Source organism: Lagopus leucura, unplaced genomic scaffold (genome assembly GCF_019238085.1).
Source record: "Lagopus leucura isolate 7727_CA_CO unplaced genomic scaffold, USGS_WTPT01 Super-Scaffold_100001, whole genome shotgun sequence".
NCBI classification, from domain to species: domain Eukaryota; kingdom Metazoa; phylum Chordata; class Aves; order Galliformes; family Phasianidae; genus Lagopus; species Lagopus leucura.
The window spans coordinates 2,434,002-2,454,808 of NW_024962262.1; the positions used below are offsets into that span (position 1 = coordinate 2,434,002).

Below are 20,807 nucleotides of genomic sequence, written 5' to 3' on the forward strand. Positions count from 1 at the left end.
CAGCATCCTGGGTGTTTCATGCAGACCACTACAATATTTCCCATTTCAAGAAAGAGAAATAGGTATTTTTAAAAATACATATATGCATAAGACAACAGTTTCATATATAAATTGGAATGTTTATATACACACACACACACATTAAAGTTCTGTACTGCATTACAGGTTAGAGTGAAATAATATCTATTTCTTATTAAATTCTAGCCTTAACTTTCTTGACCTATGGAATTGATAAAGCTCAGAAAAAGAAAGAGTGATACAAATGATTGTAAAATTGAGCATAAAGTCCAATTTTCACCTAAGTGTATTTTTTTGCTGTGGTTATATTTTGTAGCCAGAACTGGAGATAAATGTTTTCATCTGACTTCTTATTACAAGAGGCGTTTTAGTTTTTTCTTCCTTTTTCTCTTTTTTTGAAAGAACTATTCCAAGTACTGGTTATGGCTGCATGTTGAAAAAGGGCTCCAGTTTTTCACGGTGAAAAAACGAAAACCAACCAACCAACCAGCCACAAGCTCACGGTCTCTGCAAAAGGTGCTTGACATTGTCCATTGGCTGACATCAAACAATCTCACTGCATTGAACTAGCAACTCCAGGAGCACAAAATTACACCTCACCTCTTGATGCTGTTGTCGTATAGATAGGCAAGTCTTTAGCAGCTCTTCTCAAAATCTCCTGCTGGGACTCTGGTCTCTCTTCCTTTTCATATTGTTCTTTATCAGATTTTGACAAGCAGAACTGGGAGTAAAAAGATGGGGATAAAAGGATGAGAGTAATCACAACTTTGTGTTCTGCTCACGCTCCAGGGAAGAGACTCTATGTGTTTTAATCTCTGTGTGATCCCGGCCCTCATCCTTCTCCCCTGGATACCACAGAAGATCCTCCAAATTGTCTGTTGTGTTACCTATTGCATTTTCCCTTCAACACAAAAAACCTAGGGAAGTTTTAAGAAAGTGCATCCTTTGACTCCTGATGAGTATAAATTCAACTCATTCATGTCAAGAGAAATGTTTAACAAACAGTCCCTTGCTGTGACTGCAAGTTCTTATATCCCATGCTCTCTCTCTGACTTACAAGAAGCAGAGGGACATATAAGCCAGAGAAAACAGCAGTAGGGGAAGGCATTTTTCATGGCTTCCGCAAAGAAACCAAGAGAGTTTAAATGGAATCTTGACTTGGGAGCAGTCAGTATTGAAATCAGCTTTAGCAAAGCCTGTACACTTTCACAGAGTTACAAGTCTGAGTACAGTATGAAGACCACTGCTGTTGAAGCCTTACAATGTTACCAGTATCACCTGGAGAGCTTTTACTCACTTGTGAAGCATTTACTTCCATATCTACTGAAATGACGAGCTCTACTGTTAAGCCTCACAAAACCCAGTGTGCTGGCAAGTCCCTGTGGAGCTGAGGCTGAACCCAAAATTTCTTCTGGTATTTTCTCTTCCAAAGCACTTTGCTCACTCTGAGCTTTCCACAAGGACAAGAACCCTTTTTATGAGCACACACACCACGTATTCACAGTAGTGAGTGGAAAATGCTGTGTGTGCAATTGGAGCAAAAACTGGCTTAGTGTGGCTTAATGTGACCATATTTTCCTACCAAAAATATGTATATGACTGGTTCACATAGATTTTTGTCTTGTCTCTTCTTGCCTTGTATACTTTTTCTTTTTGGAACAGAGTTGGTTGGCAGGCAACTTGACTTATAGAAAGAGGAAGCAGTTAAGACATGGCTACAATTTCTCAGTTTTATTTCCCAATCCATAATGCAAATAAGTTGCTTGACATCCCACAGAATTTAGTTAATCTTCTGTTACATACCATAGCACTCCAGTTATTAAGTGCCCATTCATCATTCAATAGTGAGACATGAAACACTGCCTCCTTTTCAGTAATCAAGAACTGGAATCAATCTATGCAAAGAATGAAACTGAAGCTTAACACTTCAGTCATTCTCAAGAGTTTAGACTTCTTTTAATAACCACCCCTAAACTAAAAGATTGGGGATTTACTGAAACATGGAAACTGGAGATGCTCTCATTAAACACTTAAGACAGATGCAAAGCAACATGCCTTTCTCTCTATTGCTTCTTATATCTGCTAGGGTCCCAAACGCTGTCTCTATGAGCCATGATCAAGTAGAGGCTGCATTAAGTATGAAATACTATTTCTAGATCACATTTCTATGGTAAGTCATTAACGTGCAGAAAAGGAACTAACCCATAAGACTTAAAACTTCATTAGTTTTTTTTCCAATTAACATCAGAGTATTACTCCTAATAATCCCAAATAAAGATCCTGGTTTTCTGAAAAGCTGTATTTCTGTTCTAATTTCAAAAATTAATAGGGCCATGAGACCACAGGCTCGCTGGACAATGGCAGGAAATGTATGTTCAAAGACATCAGAAGTTGTCTATTACCACACAGCTAACAGAATTTCCAATGTGGTTCCAGTAGTTCTTACTGAAAACAAAAAGAGCCCCTTTGTTTCCTTCCTCTTTCTGGATCTAATAACGTGAATTGTTCTTTCTTCCAACAAACATCCAGGGATTACACCAGGACAACAGCAGCTGCAGAATCTCTTTTTAGTTCAACAGTATGATCACAGGATGCTGTTTGTTTTGCAAGAATAGCTAATTTAAATGACTGAAATACATACGTTCATACTCATACAATGGGGAGATTCTGAAATCTGGTTTAAAATAAAGCCAGCAGAAATTACTCATTGACACACAAACAGAAGGGACTTTCCCACAGAGAGAAGAAAGTGTGCTTCCTGAGTTGCCTTTTTTTTTTTCTCCATAGAAGAAAATTGTATTAATCTGATCTATGCTTACATGTAAGATAGGAAATATTCATCACATGCCACATGCCCAAAATATCCTTTCACCTCAACAAATATCAAAAGCTTCCTTCAGTATTAGTGCAACAACAGCGTAAGTACTGTCAGAAAATGATTTCTTCTACTATAGAACCAAGGCAGATAGCAAAATTTACCAGGTAGCTTTAGAAACAGCTCAAGTTCACACAGCTTTACAAAAGTGGGAGCTGCAACCACACAGCCAACCTGCTGAACATCAGCCTGCAGAACTGCCCCACACAAAGCTAATCGCCCTGTAGATGACTGCCTTTGAACTTCTAGGTTCAATTGTCCAGCACTGTTCCTTCTGCTCAGCTAAGCAGCAGAATAGTTTTTATCTTCTTCCCCTCCCCCCACTTTACATTTTGCAGCTTTCTAAGACACAGACCTCTAAGACATAATTAAGAACTGCAGAGCAGTGTTTACTCTTCGAAGGAAATGTGGTTTTAACTCTTTGCAAAAATGTTTAAGGCTGGCATTAGCAAAGTCAGCCTTGCCAAAAATAGAATAAAAATGCAATCCCCACAGAGCAACCAACATCTCAGTTTACCCAGTTTAAAAGGTTTCTAAAGCCAAGGGAAGCATTTCAAATTTGGTGCCAGCATTTAAACCCTACAGATGCATGCCTTAGAGAAAGTAGAAACAAGGTAATTAATTTTAGGCTTAAAACAATTAATACTGCTCTTTTCCAAAACAAAACTTAAATCCACCATGCGTTCTTTTGCAATTACTGTAAGGCTCCTTTATGTACTCAACTGTCACTAAATCTCAACTCCTGACTTACTGCTAAGTGGTTCAGTCCCCCAGATCATGAATATACATTGCATTATGACATTTTTCCAACCCAAAGTTCAAAACTAAGAAAAAAAACCACAAAAAAGCAGTCATTGGATTTTTTCATAATAAAAATGTCAACCTACTTCATAGCAAAGCACTGCAGCCCCAAATAAACCTTATCTTACTGCTTCAGCACATACAAGTGACTGTCAAATCAGTGACGTATTAAACACCTATTCTAAGGAAATGCCATTATACAAAGCTCAGTTTTTTTTAACAGTAATTTGATGATTTTCATTCATGATTTGCTGTCAAGCTGTTCCATTTCAGATAATGAGAAGGGAAAGGTGAATCATGCATTACCGCAAACATCACTGAAAACAGTTTATCTACTTATAAAAAAAGCATTGACATTTTTCCAACGTCAGATTTACCTCATTGGAGGGGGATGCAGGAGATGTGAAAATTGTCTTCCCATAGGACCATACAAACATGACAAATGACAGATGGAAAATCACAAGGTACACAACTGCAATAAAATACAAATAAAATTTTGGTGAATATAGCTGAAGATAGCAAGAGATAAACCCTCTGATTTTTGCTGAGGGCTACAGAATGACATTGTGAATCACCTGGTAAGATTGTTATATTAAACCCTTTTGCCTGAATAAACTTCACACTCAAGGAGCACCCACTCAAAAAACAAGCAAACAACAAAACCCACCAAAACCACAGAAAACTCAAACCCGCACACCACATCAAATCATCACATAAGATGCAGCCGTTCCTCGAGGAAATGCTGTTTTTAATCTGAGATACTCAAAGAGATATGAAGAGGCAAAAACAAAACAAAAACAAACAACAAAATTGAATGCAGTTTCACCTTGTAACCTTTTTAGGCAAGTATGCTACAATTCCGTTGTAAGACTACAGTAAAGAGATGTACTTTTAACAGAAACAGCATGGCACTGTGCCATCGTAGAAGGCACTGCTCTTCAATGAGAGTAAAAACCCCAAACCAGGCAGTGAGAAAACTCCACTCAGAGCTTGCTGTGAGCTAAAATTGTCTGGAAATCTTATTTCAAATCATCAGAGGCATGGACACTGTAAGAATCCCACTATTACAGTCACAGCAGTACCAAAATGGAGATGGCTTTAGTACGGAGCCCTGACAATTTCTGAATGAGTCTATATCATACAGCTTAAACACCAAAGACCTTATGACCCAGGAAGGTTCCTCCAATCTCATTTCCTTTAAAAGTTTATTTTACCACTTGAACAGGAAACAGCTTGGTAATGCCAAATCAGCAAGCCTTAGAAAAGAAACCATGCCAAATATTTACTTAATCTTCACTTTTTCAGTTGCAGGAAGAAGGAAACTTGACCTGCTTTCCTGTGCAGATACACAGAGTCTTTAAGAAGCCACATTACATCCTTAATGGATTGCAGAGCAGACCCTTAACCCTAAAAAACTTCCATAAGCTCAAAAAAAAAAAAAGTATGTATACAGTCACAAAAGACAGAGTCTTCATTTATCGTTTTTTTCCAGGATTGTCACTGGTCATTACAATAAAAAGAGAAAAAGCAAAACAGAACACCACCACCAAAAATAGCATTTGTGCTTCCTTCAGACAATTCTGCTCTTTACCTTCACTACTGACTCCTCCAACTTTAGAGACAGACTTGGCAAATTTTCAACTGTGGAACTCAATGAAGATTAAGAATTTTTCTAGGACTATCCTGAAGTTGTCACTGGAATTCTATTTCCAATAGGAGAGAACTCATGTTTGGCTGTACTAGGAACTACATAATTAAAAATGATGCTCTATGTGCTATACACACTCAATGTGGGTAAGCAATTTAAAAACGTGAGATAACTAGAAAAGAGAAGACTTCAAGTCTCAGTGAGAACAGCTGCACAAATCAAAGCTTTGGGGAGGAAAAAAAAAAAAAAAAAAAGGGTGAGAAGAGCTGAATAGAAAAGAGGGGAAGGCACAGCAAAGTTTCATTCTGTCCATAAAAATCAGTCCCAGAATCCAAGTTCTTTTGAAGGTTTATTTTTAGTGCATGCAATACTCCATAAACAGCAGAACCTTGAAGTCACAGGTTGTAAATATGCCAATAACAAGGGCACAAATCAGTGGCAATGCAACCAACGTTTACCAGAAAGAGGCAGCTGTTAAAGGGCTCCTGTACTCTTGCAATAACCAAGAGCTTGCAACCTGGCACTGTCATTACATGCAAAGACAAGCAGGCAAAGTGGGGCACCACGCACTGAAGAGTACACGCCTTCAGCTGGCAGTCCGTACTGGCCTTGCACTGAGTCAACTCTGGTTTCTTTTCCTACTTCCATGCTGCCATTCCTACCATAGTCACAAATAAGTGTTCTGCCAGTGCTTCCTGAGAAATGAGTTTGTGCAAAGATCGTTTTTTGACGGCGTGGCTTTAGCAGTCAATCTGCCCACCCTTTGGATAGCAGTACCCCCTCCGAGACGACTCCATGAAGCCTCCTGCATCAGTTCCAAATACAATTCCTGGCTTCATTCCCATTCAGTTCATTTTCTTGTAATTGCAAGACAGATTAAAAAAACCCCATCAAATAACTCAAACCCAACATCTGCCAGTTTAGCTGGATTTAAGAGTCCTGAAGCAGCACTGGCTAGGGAATCCAAGATTCTTGATGCTAGGCTATGTCCAAATTAAACAGCTTCCTTCTGAAGGCACTGACATGTATCAGATCATAGTTTAAGCCCTCAGGAAGACAATGTCATAAGATATCCTCCGAAGTCATGCTAAGCCCTCCTAAGATTTACTCCTAACAATTTTTTCTTAATCATTCTTAACACCATTTTAAAGACAGTCACATTTGAGAGCTAATAATACTTAACAGAACCAAATTACATTGGTAAGAGAGACTGAGGGTTGACTTTATTCCTCTACCCTAATGGACATAAATCTACACAAGAATACGAAAACGAAAGGACAGGGAAACAATTACCCTTAATGGGGTGAAGAAATCACCAGTAATTGAATTACAAGTTGTAATTAAAATGGTAGTAAGAAGATTTGAACACAGCACACCGGAAAACATATTTGCTAAGATGCATATCATTAATCTATATTGCAATGTTAGTGGTACTTTGGCCATCTGACTCTTCTAACATTGTTTCCTGGCTACTGGAAGTTGGCTTTTAAGAACTTGATAAAGCTTATGAGAAGTCTCATTTCAGATGAAAAACAATTTTACATCTCATTTTAAAGATGCATCTCTGTTGTAAAGAAATTCATGCATGCAGGTTACCTGTGACATGCTACAGAACTGAAGGTGCAAAAAGCATGCAAGTGACTGCTTTCAAAAGCTTAAAAAGCACGTTTCACAGATACCACCTCTCTCACTAATTAATCAAGTATTTTTCTTCTCTGGTAGATTTGATCAGGCAGGCATTGCACTTGAATTAAAGCCAGAGATCCAGCTACACTACATCGATGTCACTGCTCTACCACACTTTAACAGAAACACAGCCCTTGCACTTCTGAAAGAAACTAGAAAGTAAAACTTCTCTTCTGGTTAAACTAGAAAGTAAAAGCACAGCAGCCATCTGCAGGATCCTTTGCAGTTTTAATGAAGCCCAGCTGTGCTTTGTGATAAAAAAAAACAGGCTGACACTGCTCCTGTCTTAAAAAGCTTACAGTTTATTTTGGAGGTTTTCCCATTCTTTCACCTCCTCTTTAGAAGATAAAAGCAGACAGACTGCAGCAGGGTTACTCTGCAGTTTTCTCCTGGGTGCTTCCCTCCAGGAAATGAACTGATGGGTTACTTTCAAGTTCCACGCTTTTTTGCAAAAATATTTAAAGAGCCAGAGCCTCTTCTGTAGGGTTGAGTGGTCTCAGCTTTGAGGACAGCCTTTTCTGGGTAAATCTATGCTTACTACAAGACCACGACAACCACTTGTGTTCCCTCACAAGCTGAAATGAATTTCCAAACATCCCAATCATTTGTGTTTCTACACAAAGGAAAAAAGGAAACACAAAGGGAAAAAAAAAAAAAAGCCTAAAGTTTTATAAAAGCAGTGCACAGAACTTCTGCAATTGCATGATTCTTCAGCCCAGTTTCTGTCCACAACTGAAAGAACTGGCAAAACAAGAATGCTAGAATTTTTCTGATCAGTTTGAATCTCTGTAAATATACTCAGTGCGACACACGCTTGCTGAAGACAATACTAAGTGTTAAGCAAAGTTTGTCAAAACAAGGCCTTAACCACTTTGCCTGGAAATGTAAAATACTGTGCAGATACCTTTGAAGTAGCTGAGACTTTGCACAGCTCTAACCAGTCCTGAGGAATGGTGTTCTGAGGAATTTGGTAAGCAGTCGGAAAACAGCCAACAGTAGAACAATTCTTCAAGTCATGGGATTCAGGGAGGACAGTAAGGTGAGCGATAGCAAGAAGAGTGGTCAGGCACCGGAATGGGCTGCTCAGATGGTGGCTGAGTCACCATTCCTGGAGGCATTCAAGAAACATTCAGGCACGGAACTACGGGACGTGGTTTAGCAGGGAAATATTGGTGGAATGCAGATGGTCAGACTGGATGATCTTGGAGGTCTTTTCCAACCTTGGTGATTCTATGAATACACATCATCCTTTCAGGAATAAGCACACAACTGACTGCTGCAGTTCCTTCTTTCTTCTGTTCTCAGAAGGTACGCATTTAAAAATATTTGCACACTTAAATCATAATGCTCACAGGTCTTGTCATCACACCATGCGTGTGGTACAACAAGCTCAATATACTCATCCTCATAACATTTACCTTGTTTCTTAGCAATAAGCTACTTAACACTGAGAGCTTACACATCAAGCACATTTAAATTCCACATCCCTTATAACTTGCATACAACAGAACTACCCATAACAAAAATAATTAAAAAGCATTACCTTTTTCTGCAGTTGAAGAAATAGTAACTGGAAGAGAAAAAAAAAAAAGATACAAGGTAAGTAAATTTGTACTGAACAAATAATTTGGTTAGAAGTGAGATACACAAGATGCTCACTTGTTCCAAAGCATATTTCAGGTGTTAATACTTCCCTACACACTTCTGGGTAAAACAGGATTCCTCCTGACACCCTCTAAGGCTTGGTGAGTCATGGAATAGCTGAAGAGATCCAGCTCCCTGCTCTAACCATCTGAGGACACTCCTTTTCAGAGAATTAGAACATAATTTATACAGGCTACCCTTCAGACATGTATCCAGCATGTTTTCTGAAGCATACTGGGAACCAGGCCAACAGGTATACAGACAGAAAGAACAAAATGAGATAAATGAAGTTCTGACAGAAGTCCCTGTGAAACTATGAGTTGCATGTAATTCTAAGTTTATTTCCACCACTCCTCTCTTCCCTTGTCACGAGCTGTTTGACTTTTTCCTTTTAACCTGGACTCCTAAGGCACAGTTAGAAACTCTCTACTTCCTTGTCTTCTGCAACTTCATCTCTTTTTGTCCCAACAGCAAATTCTGTTGTTGAAATCTGCCTTGGGTACTACCTGGCTGGTACATTCTCCTGCACCCACAGTTCTCCAAAACCTCAAAAGCTCATTGTTGAGTAAGATGCTAGTCAGAGAGCAGCTGTACTCATTGGAATGCTGTGCACCATGCGCCTTGCCGAGTCTCTTACCTAGACACTGAATTCCTGAAATTCAATGAGGAAGGGATTCTTTCCTGACATCCGGTACGGCAAATTTAAGCTTCTGGTCACCAACACGAGCAAAAGGTCAGCGCACACCTGAACCGCTGCCATCCACCTGCTCCACGTGGCCTCCTTTCTCTCAGCACTGACATTCGTACAGTCTTTACTCTGTGCGTCAGCTCAAAAGAGCTTTTTCCTGATGCTCACTACAGACAAAAATCCACAGGGCTTCAGGATGCATTACAGACTTCAGAGCTACTCTGGTCACAGAGACAGTATGTGTCTTGCTTACCTGTAGGTACCTATGGCAAAGGGGCCTGCAGCCATATTACACAACTGTAATTCTTTTTATAGTCACAGACATACTGAGGTGATACATCAATGCACAGGGTGAGCCCTGTTTGTTGAGATGTTAGTGATTTTTTTTCCCCACTCCTTAAAGTACACTCTGTCTCATCTATCCATGGGAACCTCTCTCTTCAACTACAGGAGGATAACCTTAAAGAATAGCATAATTTCACATTGGTTAATACATTTTGATGTGCACAGTTGCACAATCTCCTCTTGTGTTTCTGTCTAAAAGTAGGACACAACTCACACAGAAAAAACCATCTGAAACACACATACCTACAAAGTATGTACATGCATATAAGAACAAGTCCAACTGCATCATGAAAAGTTCAAGTACTGCTCCATTGTATCATACAGACCTCAAGTTATACTCAGAGTAAATCCTGTGTTTTGGGTTGATATTTAACTGAAATGTTATTTCTCCAGTTCTGCATTACAATTAAAGTTTTTAAACAACACAAATATAAAAACCATTAGAAAGGAGAAAGTTAAAACAACCTTGCTACTCAGAGTTGTTTGCTTAACAAAAAAAAAATAAATTAACAACAGTACTAAAAGTACATTACAGCAAGCTTTGTCTTTGGCTCCTTATGTATTTTAACATCTTGCTCACAGCTGGACAAACATGCATTTCCTTAGACAAGAAATATAAAAAAGTTCTTAATTATTCTCTAATGGGTTGTGAGAACAGTGTTATCTATAAAAACAGATTCATTTCTTCCTAGGTAATTCCGGTTAAAGCATTCCATAATCTGTTAACCTCATTTCAGCTCTCAGTACAGAACAAAATGCTGAGCCAAATTTGATGCTTAAGGACTTAAAGTACTGAACAGCCTTTACACACAGAGAGAAGCTTAAGATCTTATCACTTGTGAGACTTCATTTAAAAAAAAACTCTAAATAAAACTTCATAAAAATTAATCATAGCTTTAAGGAACCAAGAAGATAATTTTCTCATACTCATATTGGTCCCTTAGGAAAACAGTTGTAGTTTGGCCAACTCCTGCAGTTTGAGGTAAAAGCGAACCCTAAAACACTTGTGATTTTCATTCTGTCCTATCATCCTTAAGTTAAATAAAAATAAGACAGCTAGTTCTCTCTTGCCTCAGAAGTTATAGGATTCTGCTACTATTCCTTGCATGGCTTTTATTCCTGCTATCAGATGAACTCAATGAAGAGCAATCCAAGCATTTGTACAAAGTCACGCAGCAAACAAAAATCATCACATAAAGACCCTGTGAAACTACTCCAGTTAAACCTCCCTTTAAATAAGTTAATATTTAATCTTTACATAAAAGAGAGCTGTAAGCGTTTGTTAGGCTGGCAATGTAACAAGCAGCTTTATGCCACCAAGAAATCAATTTCAGCTTTTGAACTCGATTAAGGAAGAAAACTCAACACAGCACTACCATCGTATCCTACCATCCTCGGCTTGCAGCTTCAGTTACAAGCTCACCTCCCTGGTTTTGGGTTTCTCCTCTGCTGCTTCTGAGTATTTAAACCTTGCTGTTGGTCTCCACTGAAATTTAAATCAGTTTCAACTGTAAACAATTCTGAAACACATTTTTTGTTTGGGAAATTGGATGGGAAAAATGAAACAGCGCTGCCTTTTTGCTTATTGATTCTTTTCTTGAACAAAATGAGCATTGCATATGATTTACACATTACCCTCAGGATACAACAGCACTGTTTATTATGTTAGGTGCATTAAAACAAGTTAATGCCTTCAGCAAACAAACCAGTCCCTATTTCAGAAATGTAAGTGCTGCAAATCAGCTTTTCTTTTGAGGATTTCAAAATACATACCCGTGTCAGTCTACTGCTTAGCTATAAAAGAAAATCGAGAGCAAAAGTATTCTTAGGATTGGCTTTTCAGGTTTCTGATTCCTAGAGAAGCCTTAAAGAGTTCCAGCAAGATACTGCTAGGGAAAGATAAAAATATGATTAGGCAGTGAAGGCTGCAGCTCACATAGCTGCAAAGCTGAACAGCACACACTCATAAGCACACTGAGCAGCCTTTAATTCCAAAGGATTCAGCATCTCCGTGTTACAGCTCTGTGCAGGCCTGTGAGGAATGAGTCCCACCTGTCTGCTGCAGCGCAGAGCTGCCCTTGGTTATCTCAGATCTTCCCTAATTGCCCTCACTAAGGCTCAGGACAGTCTGCCTGTGAGGAAAAGGATGCTGGCCTACACAGATCCCTGGGATGCTGCAAGCTGTCTGAGGATAGACAGCCTAATGTGTTGCTCCTGCAGCACTGGTAGCTTACACATTGCAGCTCTCCATGCTGCAGGTCGCTGCAATAAGCAACATGCAAAACTGAGCATTCTGTGTAGAAAAACGACTTGCGTACTCCCAAACACACAACTCAGCCTTTGAATAAGCTGTATTAAAATGTACTCTGTAACTTGGTCAACATGAGAGACCAACAACAGTTCCAGGTTTGACTTTAGCATAGGAAAAAGTTGCTTAAGTTTCAATTTAGATGTTGAGTATCACCCTTAGCAGTGAAGACACCTCTTCCTTCAGTTCTCTCTTATGCCTCTGTGTGGCTTTGCACTGCTGCCTGTTACCTTCCATCTCACCTACGTCACATGAATCACAGAGGCAGAAGCCTACAGAATATCACAGGAAACAATCTGCAGACATAGGGATGTTATAAATGGTATCATAAATGGCACTGGAGAAAGATGCCATTTGCCAGAAGGATTCTTCGGAGAAGTTTTTAAGGAAACCTACCAAAGTAAGCTAAAAGAAAACACGTTTGCTCTCAACCTTGAAGGAAAACTGAACAGCAAAAAATCCCTCCATAAAACACACATCACATCTCCACACTTCCTAAAACGTATTGTCTAATCCAAGCCACTCTTCGAGAGCCAGATGTGTGATTTCCAGACCACAAAATCCAACAGCAGAAGTAGAGAAAAGAAAAAAGACTGATCTTGCTACTGTATACAGCTGTGCTGTGTGCCCTTCCTCTGTGCACAGTGGCTCCTGGCAGAAGTTATAGCTGGGGTATCACAGCCTCTCCAAGACTCTCAAAGAGTAACTTCACGTTTTGGCTGACCTTCCCTGTGGACAGAATAAAGTGCTAAACATGCAACTGCATTCCTTCACTAGAGAAGTTACCAAACAGAAACTTCCCTGAGGCATTACCATGCCTGCAAAGGCAAGCACCACTTATGTTATCTCATTTTGTGCTTCTTCAGAAAAGGGTATTTAATTGGAAGTACAACTTGGATTTATAGTCACATAATTCCTGTTTGCAAATGCAGACCTTTCTCATTCAAAAGAATATGGCAGAAATACCACTTAATGAGGTAACCGAGGCAGATGATGAGTCAATTTCCTAGAATAAACACACCTGCATCACAGACCCGAGGGCAGTGGCACAGAATGAGGACTGTATTACCTCTACACTTCTCCCAAAGCTCCGTGACCCTCCCACACCGAGCTCTTCCTTATTTTCTGATAGGCAGGCACCCAGCAGTGTGTTTCTCCCTCAGCAGCAGGGAGTTGTTTTTAGACAAATGATTCAAGACAACTGAGTTGACAGCACCACGTGGCCAAAAGCCAGCACGATAAAACACTGCCAGGTCCCTGCTGGAAGGCTGTGGGGGCCAGGAGCTGCATTACACGTCTTGCCACCAGCTGGAACAAACAATCTCTGAGTAAGTTTGGGTCACAAGGACCTAGCCCTCTTTTAGCTTCACACACTGCTAGACTGATTTTTAAAGAAAGCAAATAAACAAACAAACAAACCTCAGGATCTCCAGCTCTAGGACACATGTCCTCCACAACAACTGCCAAATCATTCGTTTATTTAACCCACCATGTGCCTGCACAAGGGCAGCATGGGCGTACCAGACCCAGATCCAAGGCAGCACTCATCTCTGGGGTGCAACACATGCTGGACATCTCTGCTGCAGGGATGTAAGAAGTTTCACCTTCCTGCACGCAGGCTGATCTGGTGCAGGCTCTTGCCAGCATCACTGCCACCAAATTTAGTGTGTTTGTGACGTTTATTGCTACAGAACTCGAAGAATACTCACAGGGAGAGATAAGATGTGGTAATATTTCAAACATGGCAGTATGAGATGCACTGCAGACCTCTTTTGTTATTCGCTATCACTCATGGCTACAGTTGGTTGTATGGTTCAGAAAATATTAAGACAATTCTTTAGCTATAGCAATTAATTTAGGGAGGACAGAGGCTTGCAGCCCAGGAAACATTTTCTTATCACAGAAGATAATAATGGCTTTTGTTATTATTTATGCAAGGTCTTTTTCAGCTTCAGTGCAGAGTGCATGTGCATCAGTACAAGTGGGGCTACAGCAGAAATTGGCATAATTGATACAAAATACTCCTTCGGTACCAAGTTACATTTAGCAATGAATTAAGCTTTGACAACTGAAAAGATTTCTCCCGCACATGGTGGGAACAGCAAATTCTGTGCTCCCAATGTCACAGCTCAAGAACACAGTCAGAAAGGCAGCCAACTTCTGGAAACCAGCAGCATCCTACACATGACCCCTTGTTTCTGCCTCTACAAAATACTCTTATCATTTATACCAACGGTCTCATAATGGCTCTTACTGAGAGCGTTTAAATATTTTAAATGACTTCAAAGTTTGAGGTTACACTTGGTTGGCACGTAGGAAGATGTGTCAGTAAGCCTTAAGCTCATGGCCCCACGCTCATGGCCACCCCAGGAATTAATGAGACACAGCACTGCGAGCTGCAGCTGCCTGAGTAACTCAGGGCCTTTTCTGGAAAAGGCATCCAACATTAGCATCAGGCTGCAGCAACATACCAGGTTTGTTGTCTCCAAAAAGCCCTATTCCCTGAAAAGCTCTATTCACTTCTGATTTACCATAATTGCCCAAAGAAACCCAATGCAACTTGATTTTCTTCAGCTATTTAATCACCAGTGCCACTGCTCATTCTATTTGCATTTTGATTGATTTTAAACCTCAGCGTTACTTCAGCACGGTTTTCTTAGCTACTTAGTAGAATAATTGGATTTTCTTCATTCAGATTTTTCCTCCAAAATAAACCCCACTTTATCATAACAATAACAGCTTTATTGCCCAGCAGTTTGGAAGTGCTGCATTAAGTTGTTCTCAATATTGCCTTCAAGCTACTATATAAAGCCAAAAGAAAAGCCTAGTTTCTTCTTCAAGACAAAGAAAGCTGTTAGCTGCACAAGGCAGTCCGATGTGCTCCTTCTGACACAAAGGAAATGGGTGAAAATATGGAAAGTTTGAAAGAAAACATGGAAAGGACAGCTGATGTCCTCAGAACAAATTAATTACATTTACAATTGAAGGAGGGGTACTGAGGCCAAATCAAGCTCAATGTAAAACTACACTCGAATATTTGTGTATTTATAAAAAGGCCTTTGCACCCTGCAGTAACCCCTCCTGGTTCTGTGGTTAAGGAGCACAGGGGGATTGGACTCGACGATCTCTTCAGGTCCTTTCCAACCCCTGCAATCTGGTGATTCTGTGAGGACACTTGCAAGAGATTTGAGACACAAATGAGAGCATCAGCTACTGTGGGCAGAGCACGGCAGCTGGTGTTGGGCTGCTGTCCTCCACATGAGTTGCTCTGCAGGTAATACTAGAAACCATCACTACCTTTAAAGTAAACAATATAACCCAACGACATACCATTTGTTTTCTGAAAAGATTTTTTCAAGTAGGGAAATAATTTCTGTTTGCAAAAAAAGGCCCAGAAGTACTCTTTGTGGCTGTAACCACCAGTCCCTACAACTGCTGAGTGCTTTACGGTTCAGGCTGCTACTAGTAAATCCATTTACTTCCAGTCTAGTTCTCAGAAAATAGAGAAACTGACTTTATTTAACTATTCCAAACAAGTTCTAAGGCATTATCAAAGGTGTGCAGAAGGATCAGCCAGCAGGGAGTGCAAACTCCACGCACAGCTGCTGCAACCTTCAGACAGTCACCAAGTGGCAAAAGAACCGTGGGCTGACTGTAGGCCTCTGCTTTGTTGGCAAGATATCCATCCATCTCTGCATTTGGCTTCAAGTTCTTCCAAAATCAACTGCCTCCTTACTTCATTTCTGGCCCTGCAGCCAATCTTTCTACTAACATCAGGATAAAAACTCATTGCCAAACTCTGTGGATAAAAATCTCTTTGTAAATCTCATCAAAAAGCATTCAGCACTTAGTTTCTGAAAGAAAGATTTTGCTACTGTCAGGTTCATCAAATAATGGGAGAAATCAAACTATCCAGCAAGCAACCCACTCACACGCACTGTCACCGGATTCTTCTAATTAAGTTCAATCTTTTTTTAGTGCTGCTGGATAGGTCTGGTTGATCTTTGCCACTTGAGTTTAAATGTGGATGTGTCTATGATGAAGAGAGCTCATTTTCTGCCAGCAACACATTAACAACATAGCTGTCAGTAATGTAGCCTTCACAAACTCCCATCAAGGTATCAGAAAGCCACACTTGTAAGTCCATTAAACTTCTTTACAGTTTCGTTGTGAAAAACACGTCATTTAAAATCACATCTACTAGTTGTGAGCAAAGTAAATGATGGGCAAATCATTAGAACTTGTAAATCTTAATATTTATAGAATATTATTTTTATTATTCAAGTACTTAAAGAACAGATAAAAGTTCAAAGACAGTACGTGGCGACTTTAAGATTCTGTCCATGTACAGCTCATCAAGTTGGTTGATAACAAACGCTGTCACTTTTTAATGCTGGAGGCTTTGCTGCTTGTTCTAGCAAAACAAAACGTCACTCTCACTTCAACCTAAGGAAGGTTTAATTTTGAGATAAACCTTGACTGCAGCTTCTTCCTTATGTTCCTTTGGAAAAACAAAACAAAAAACAACAACAACAACAACAAAAAAAGAAAAACAGCAATGCTCACAGAAATACAACAGAAGAAGTAAATGCTGAAATGGAGAAAACACCCAGAACAACAGGACTGAAAGTTTTGGCTTGAGGACAAGACTTGTTTCCCCCCTCCTATCCCCCCTAGCAGATCTTATTTGACTGCTAGGCCACCTAGGAACATGAACAAAACAAGAGGCAGCACAAAGACTGCCAGAGCCACCACAGAGGGATTTATGGATCTTTTTGGAGTATCCAAACTATGGTTTGAAAGTCAGGAGGAAATGCAAAGATACAAAAGAATAAACTCTCTTGCCCATACAGCCCTGTTTCAGTAAATATGGCTTAAAGCAAAAACAAACAAAAACACGAACAAAAAAGCCCCTCACACCTTCATCTCCTCATCTCTCCCCACCACCCCAAAAGGAAACAAACCACAGGCAACCAACACCTGCCTGCTGACCTCTCACCATGTTCTTGGAAAGCATTAACTCAGAGCTCAGAGCTCAGTTGCGCTGCCACAGATCTAAAACAGCATGTGCCAAGCAAAGAAGCAGTGCTGCTGCTACACCTCAGAGACTCATTTAGGGCTCCCAGGGTAAAGCATTAGATGGAATAGCAGGACTGGCAAGCAGCCTAGCAAGAAGCAAGTGAGGAATTTGATGTATGCATCACTCCTATTAAGAAGACTGACTTCTGCTGCCATCCTTCTAGGACATCACATGAAGCGACGCAGCTGCAAGAGCATCTACATCTGCAAGTGAAGTACTGGAGAGTGGTGAATTAATAAGAAATGATGGCCGTAAAGAATAAGAAATTATTGCCTCTGTAATAATAATAATAATTAGATAAGAAAAGGATAATTAGATCAACCCCTCAAAGCTGTGGCTTCCCCAGCAGCTACATGGAAATGTGAACTGGGATGGGATCAGGAGGTGCAGCTGCTTGTCGGCAGACTGAGAGAAGTCATGCAGGGAGGAGAGCACTGTGGCACAGCAGGTGGGAGCCAAGGCACAGCTGCACACAGCTCATGCCCTGTATATGCCCCACAGCTCTCCCAGACCTCACTTGCTGCTTGCAGTCATGCCTTTCCTTCTCCCAACAGCTTCTTGGCAAAGTAGTCTCTCCAGTTGCTCTGCATGTTTGGGAAGATGGGAGAAACACGGGATCATTCCAAGTTTGAGAATGTCAATAGGAAAAGCCAAACAGAAGAGAGAAGATAAGCAATTGGCTCAATTGCTCTTTCTTTTGTTAAATGTCTAAATTATGAATTATTAAAAATGTTCAAGCCCATCCTCTGCACCAGTCACTGCATTACTGTAGCAGAGACCCATCCTGTAACACAGCCAGTAATATCCCTTTTCTGCAACCAATAGGCTGAACTCGAGCTTTTTGTAAATTTTAATATTGAAAAAGAGAAAACCATGAAATTTCAGTAGTGCATTAAAATGATTAAAATATACACACACAAAATCTCTACAAAAAGCCTATGCTCAACTTGCTGTCTTTTCCAACTATTGTTAAGAAACAAACCCAACTCCTCCCCAAAATTCCACGTTACTGACCAGATTTTTCAGACCAGAACAGAAGCCACACTCTGCCCAGGTACCATCTATTCCAGCACTGTGGAAATACACTTCACTTCTTTCTTAATCCAAATTTGACAGACATAAAAGCAATGACTGCTTGTCAAGAAGAGCAGCACAGTAATGGGTTCTCCACACGCATGCTAAGAAGAGGCTGTGGCTGAGGCGTTTACTGGCAGTTTAGACTTTAACACAGACAATCGTAAATCAGCTTACAAAGTAACTCTGTCTAGTTCACTTCAAACAAATCAAGTTTGTTCCTTTCAAGGTAACTTCACATTTCATCTAAATTATGTTTCCTTCTCTCTGCAGTGGTAGCTTGCCTAATTCCCACTGAATTATTACTTTCATCTCTAAATAAGAATTCAGCTCTCTGGAGATAGACATCAGAACACACAACCCAAAGAGCACAAATAAGAAAACCCGTGTGAAACCACACTTGATTGATCTGTAAATCACACGATCAAAATGGCTCAATGTTTCCCATTTAATTCAGTGCTGCACCATATATAGCATCAGAGGGAGAGCGTTACAGAAACTGCAGAGGCAAGGCATGCTGCTCTCATGATCAAGTGATCTTGTGAGCAAATTCTGTATGACAATCTAGTACCCATAAAATAGTTTTAATAGTCAAAAGAGAACGCAAATGAGGAACAGATGAGCCGTTTGGTCTTTTGAAAGAAAGGATAAGCAGATGCTTGATATGCTGCAGAGGAGGAACTTGATTTTTAGCACAGATAAGGAGAGAGAGGTTCCAACAGGAGGCACTGCACAGACTGGGGGTGGGGGAAAAGCAGTGGAAAGGTCTCTTTTCTTTCCTGGCACAGGAGAGGTGGAGTTAAAGACACCCCACAGAAAACAACTTGGCAACAGCACAGAAGGTGATATTAGGGAAGTGGCTGAAAGAGCAGATGTGCTTGTTGGGGCTGCACTGCTCCTCTTACACTCAGATCCATCCAGTACTGATTCAGCAGATGCAGGACAGTGCCTGTCATTACCTGTCAAATGTTCCTGCTAAATATCACACACACTAACAAAATGGATGCTCCAAATGGAATACTGTTTGTAACACTGGGAATGAAAACACATCTCCAACCAGCTATTGAGCAGTTGTAAGACAGTTCAATAAATACTTGGATCAACACAGATACATTGACTGGGTTAAAAAGGAACCCAACAAACCCTCAGCATTTACAGACACATGTTTAGACAGGCAACTGGGATTTCTCCTTTCCCCCTTTTTCACCTAAATCTTAAGTTCTCACTCTACCCCAGCCCTTTCAGTCTAAGAACAAAAACTTCATGGGCCACATCTAGAAGATGAGCAGGAAATGGCCCAGTGAAGGCAGCGCTGATCACAGCTACCGCAGGACAGTAACACATCACAGTTCCTGCACTGGCTCACATGGCTGTGCTCAGCTCCTTGCCTTCCTTAGAACCCTGCTCCAAAGCCGTCGCAGCCAATGGCCAATTTAGGCCAACTCTGGGAGCTCGGCAGAGATCTTGTGCCCTGTGGATAGCCGTACATTTCACCAGGTCAGCTGATAGGTAGAGCAGACAGGCTGCACACTCACTGATAGGAAATGGCTGCACAGAGCTCAGATGCTGCTTTTCCATCCAGCTCACTGGCAGGCAAACCAACCCCAGACTGGCCTGCACGCTGTGCTTCCTGACCAAACGGTGACCAGAGATCACAGAGAGATGCCAACTGCTGCAGAGCTGTAGGGAACACTTCAGCAAATAAAAGGGAAATGTGACACTGGGTGCAGGGCCTACTCACTGCAGAGGGGGCTGGGAGCGGGCAGGGTGCAGAGCAGGCACAAGAGGAAAGGCAGAGACACAAGACAATTTCCCAAGAAACCAGGCTGAGCTACTGCTGGTGCTCTTGGAATGGTATTTTTGTTGTGCTGTTGTTTTTTTTTCTTCTCCAATAGGAGAATGCCAAGTGAGCAGATTTCATACCATATAAAGGGCACATGGCCATTGTCCCTATAAAGCAACAGGACCAACACAGCGTGAAGAACCAAATAAGAAGGTTGATAATCTTTCTGCTCAAGCTAAGCATCTGGTTTTCCAACACACTTGTATCCAGCCTGAGCACCTCACCAGGAATTCTACTTATTCATAACAAGAGAAGAGGCTCTCACTTCAGATGACAACAGGCATGCTTGAGCCAAGGCACTACAGCAGAACTAAGTGCATCCATAGCAGTTTTTTTTATTCTTTGAAATTCACAGGGCACAAAAGCACTGTTAACTATTACTAATAATCTAATGTGTTCAATTAGTTAGCTATTAGTTAGCTCCTGAAGAAGAACCCCTTTTCCAATGGGAATGGCTTTGCACACACCATACCAATGCTGTACTTGTGTGATGATCCCATTGCTGCTGTCAGAAATCAGGTTACTGAGCTGCTGTTTATACCACATCACTCTGCTTGTTAACTGCTGCATTAACATTTTTAGTAGAGATTTCTTCCAGAGGAAGCAGATGGAATTACCTGCCTTCTGTTTATGCAACAGATTCTTCAAGCGGGTGCATTACAACACATCACTGAGTGCTTCTCATGTGCTTAGGGGAAATCAGAGCTATCTTCCTGCTTAAAAGGGCTACTGCAGTCATTACAACAGTTAAGGAGTTAAATGTGCACCAGTAACACTAGATTATGAATTCCAAGTTA

The 20,807-nt window shown here is 40.6% G+C and overlaps 1 protein-coding gene across 2 annotated transcripts in view; it reads right to left on the reverse strand.

Moving 5' to 3' along the window:
- The window catches only part of ZDHHC20 (zinc finger DHHC-type palmitoyltransferase 20), a 41,816-nt gene that overhangs the window by 16,660 nt on the left and 4,349 nt on the right, over nucleotides 1-20,807 (reverse strand). For both annotated transcript variants that reach the window (XM_042866593.1, XM_042866592.1), the window contains exons 2-4: nucleotides 8,572-8,598; nucleotides 4,072-4,166; nucleotides 619-739 (exon numbers count right to left, since the gene is read on the reverse strand). In XM_042866593.1, coding sequence (XP_042722527.1) covers nucleotides 619-739; nucleotides 4,072-4,166; nucleotides 8,572-8,598 — 243 coding nt within the window. The remainder of the gene's footprint in view (nucleotides 1-618; nucleotides 740-4,071; nucleotides 4,167-8,571; nucleotides 8,599-20,807) is intronic.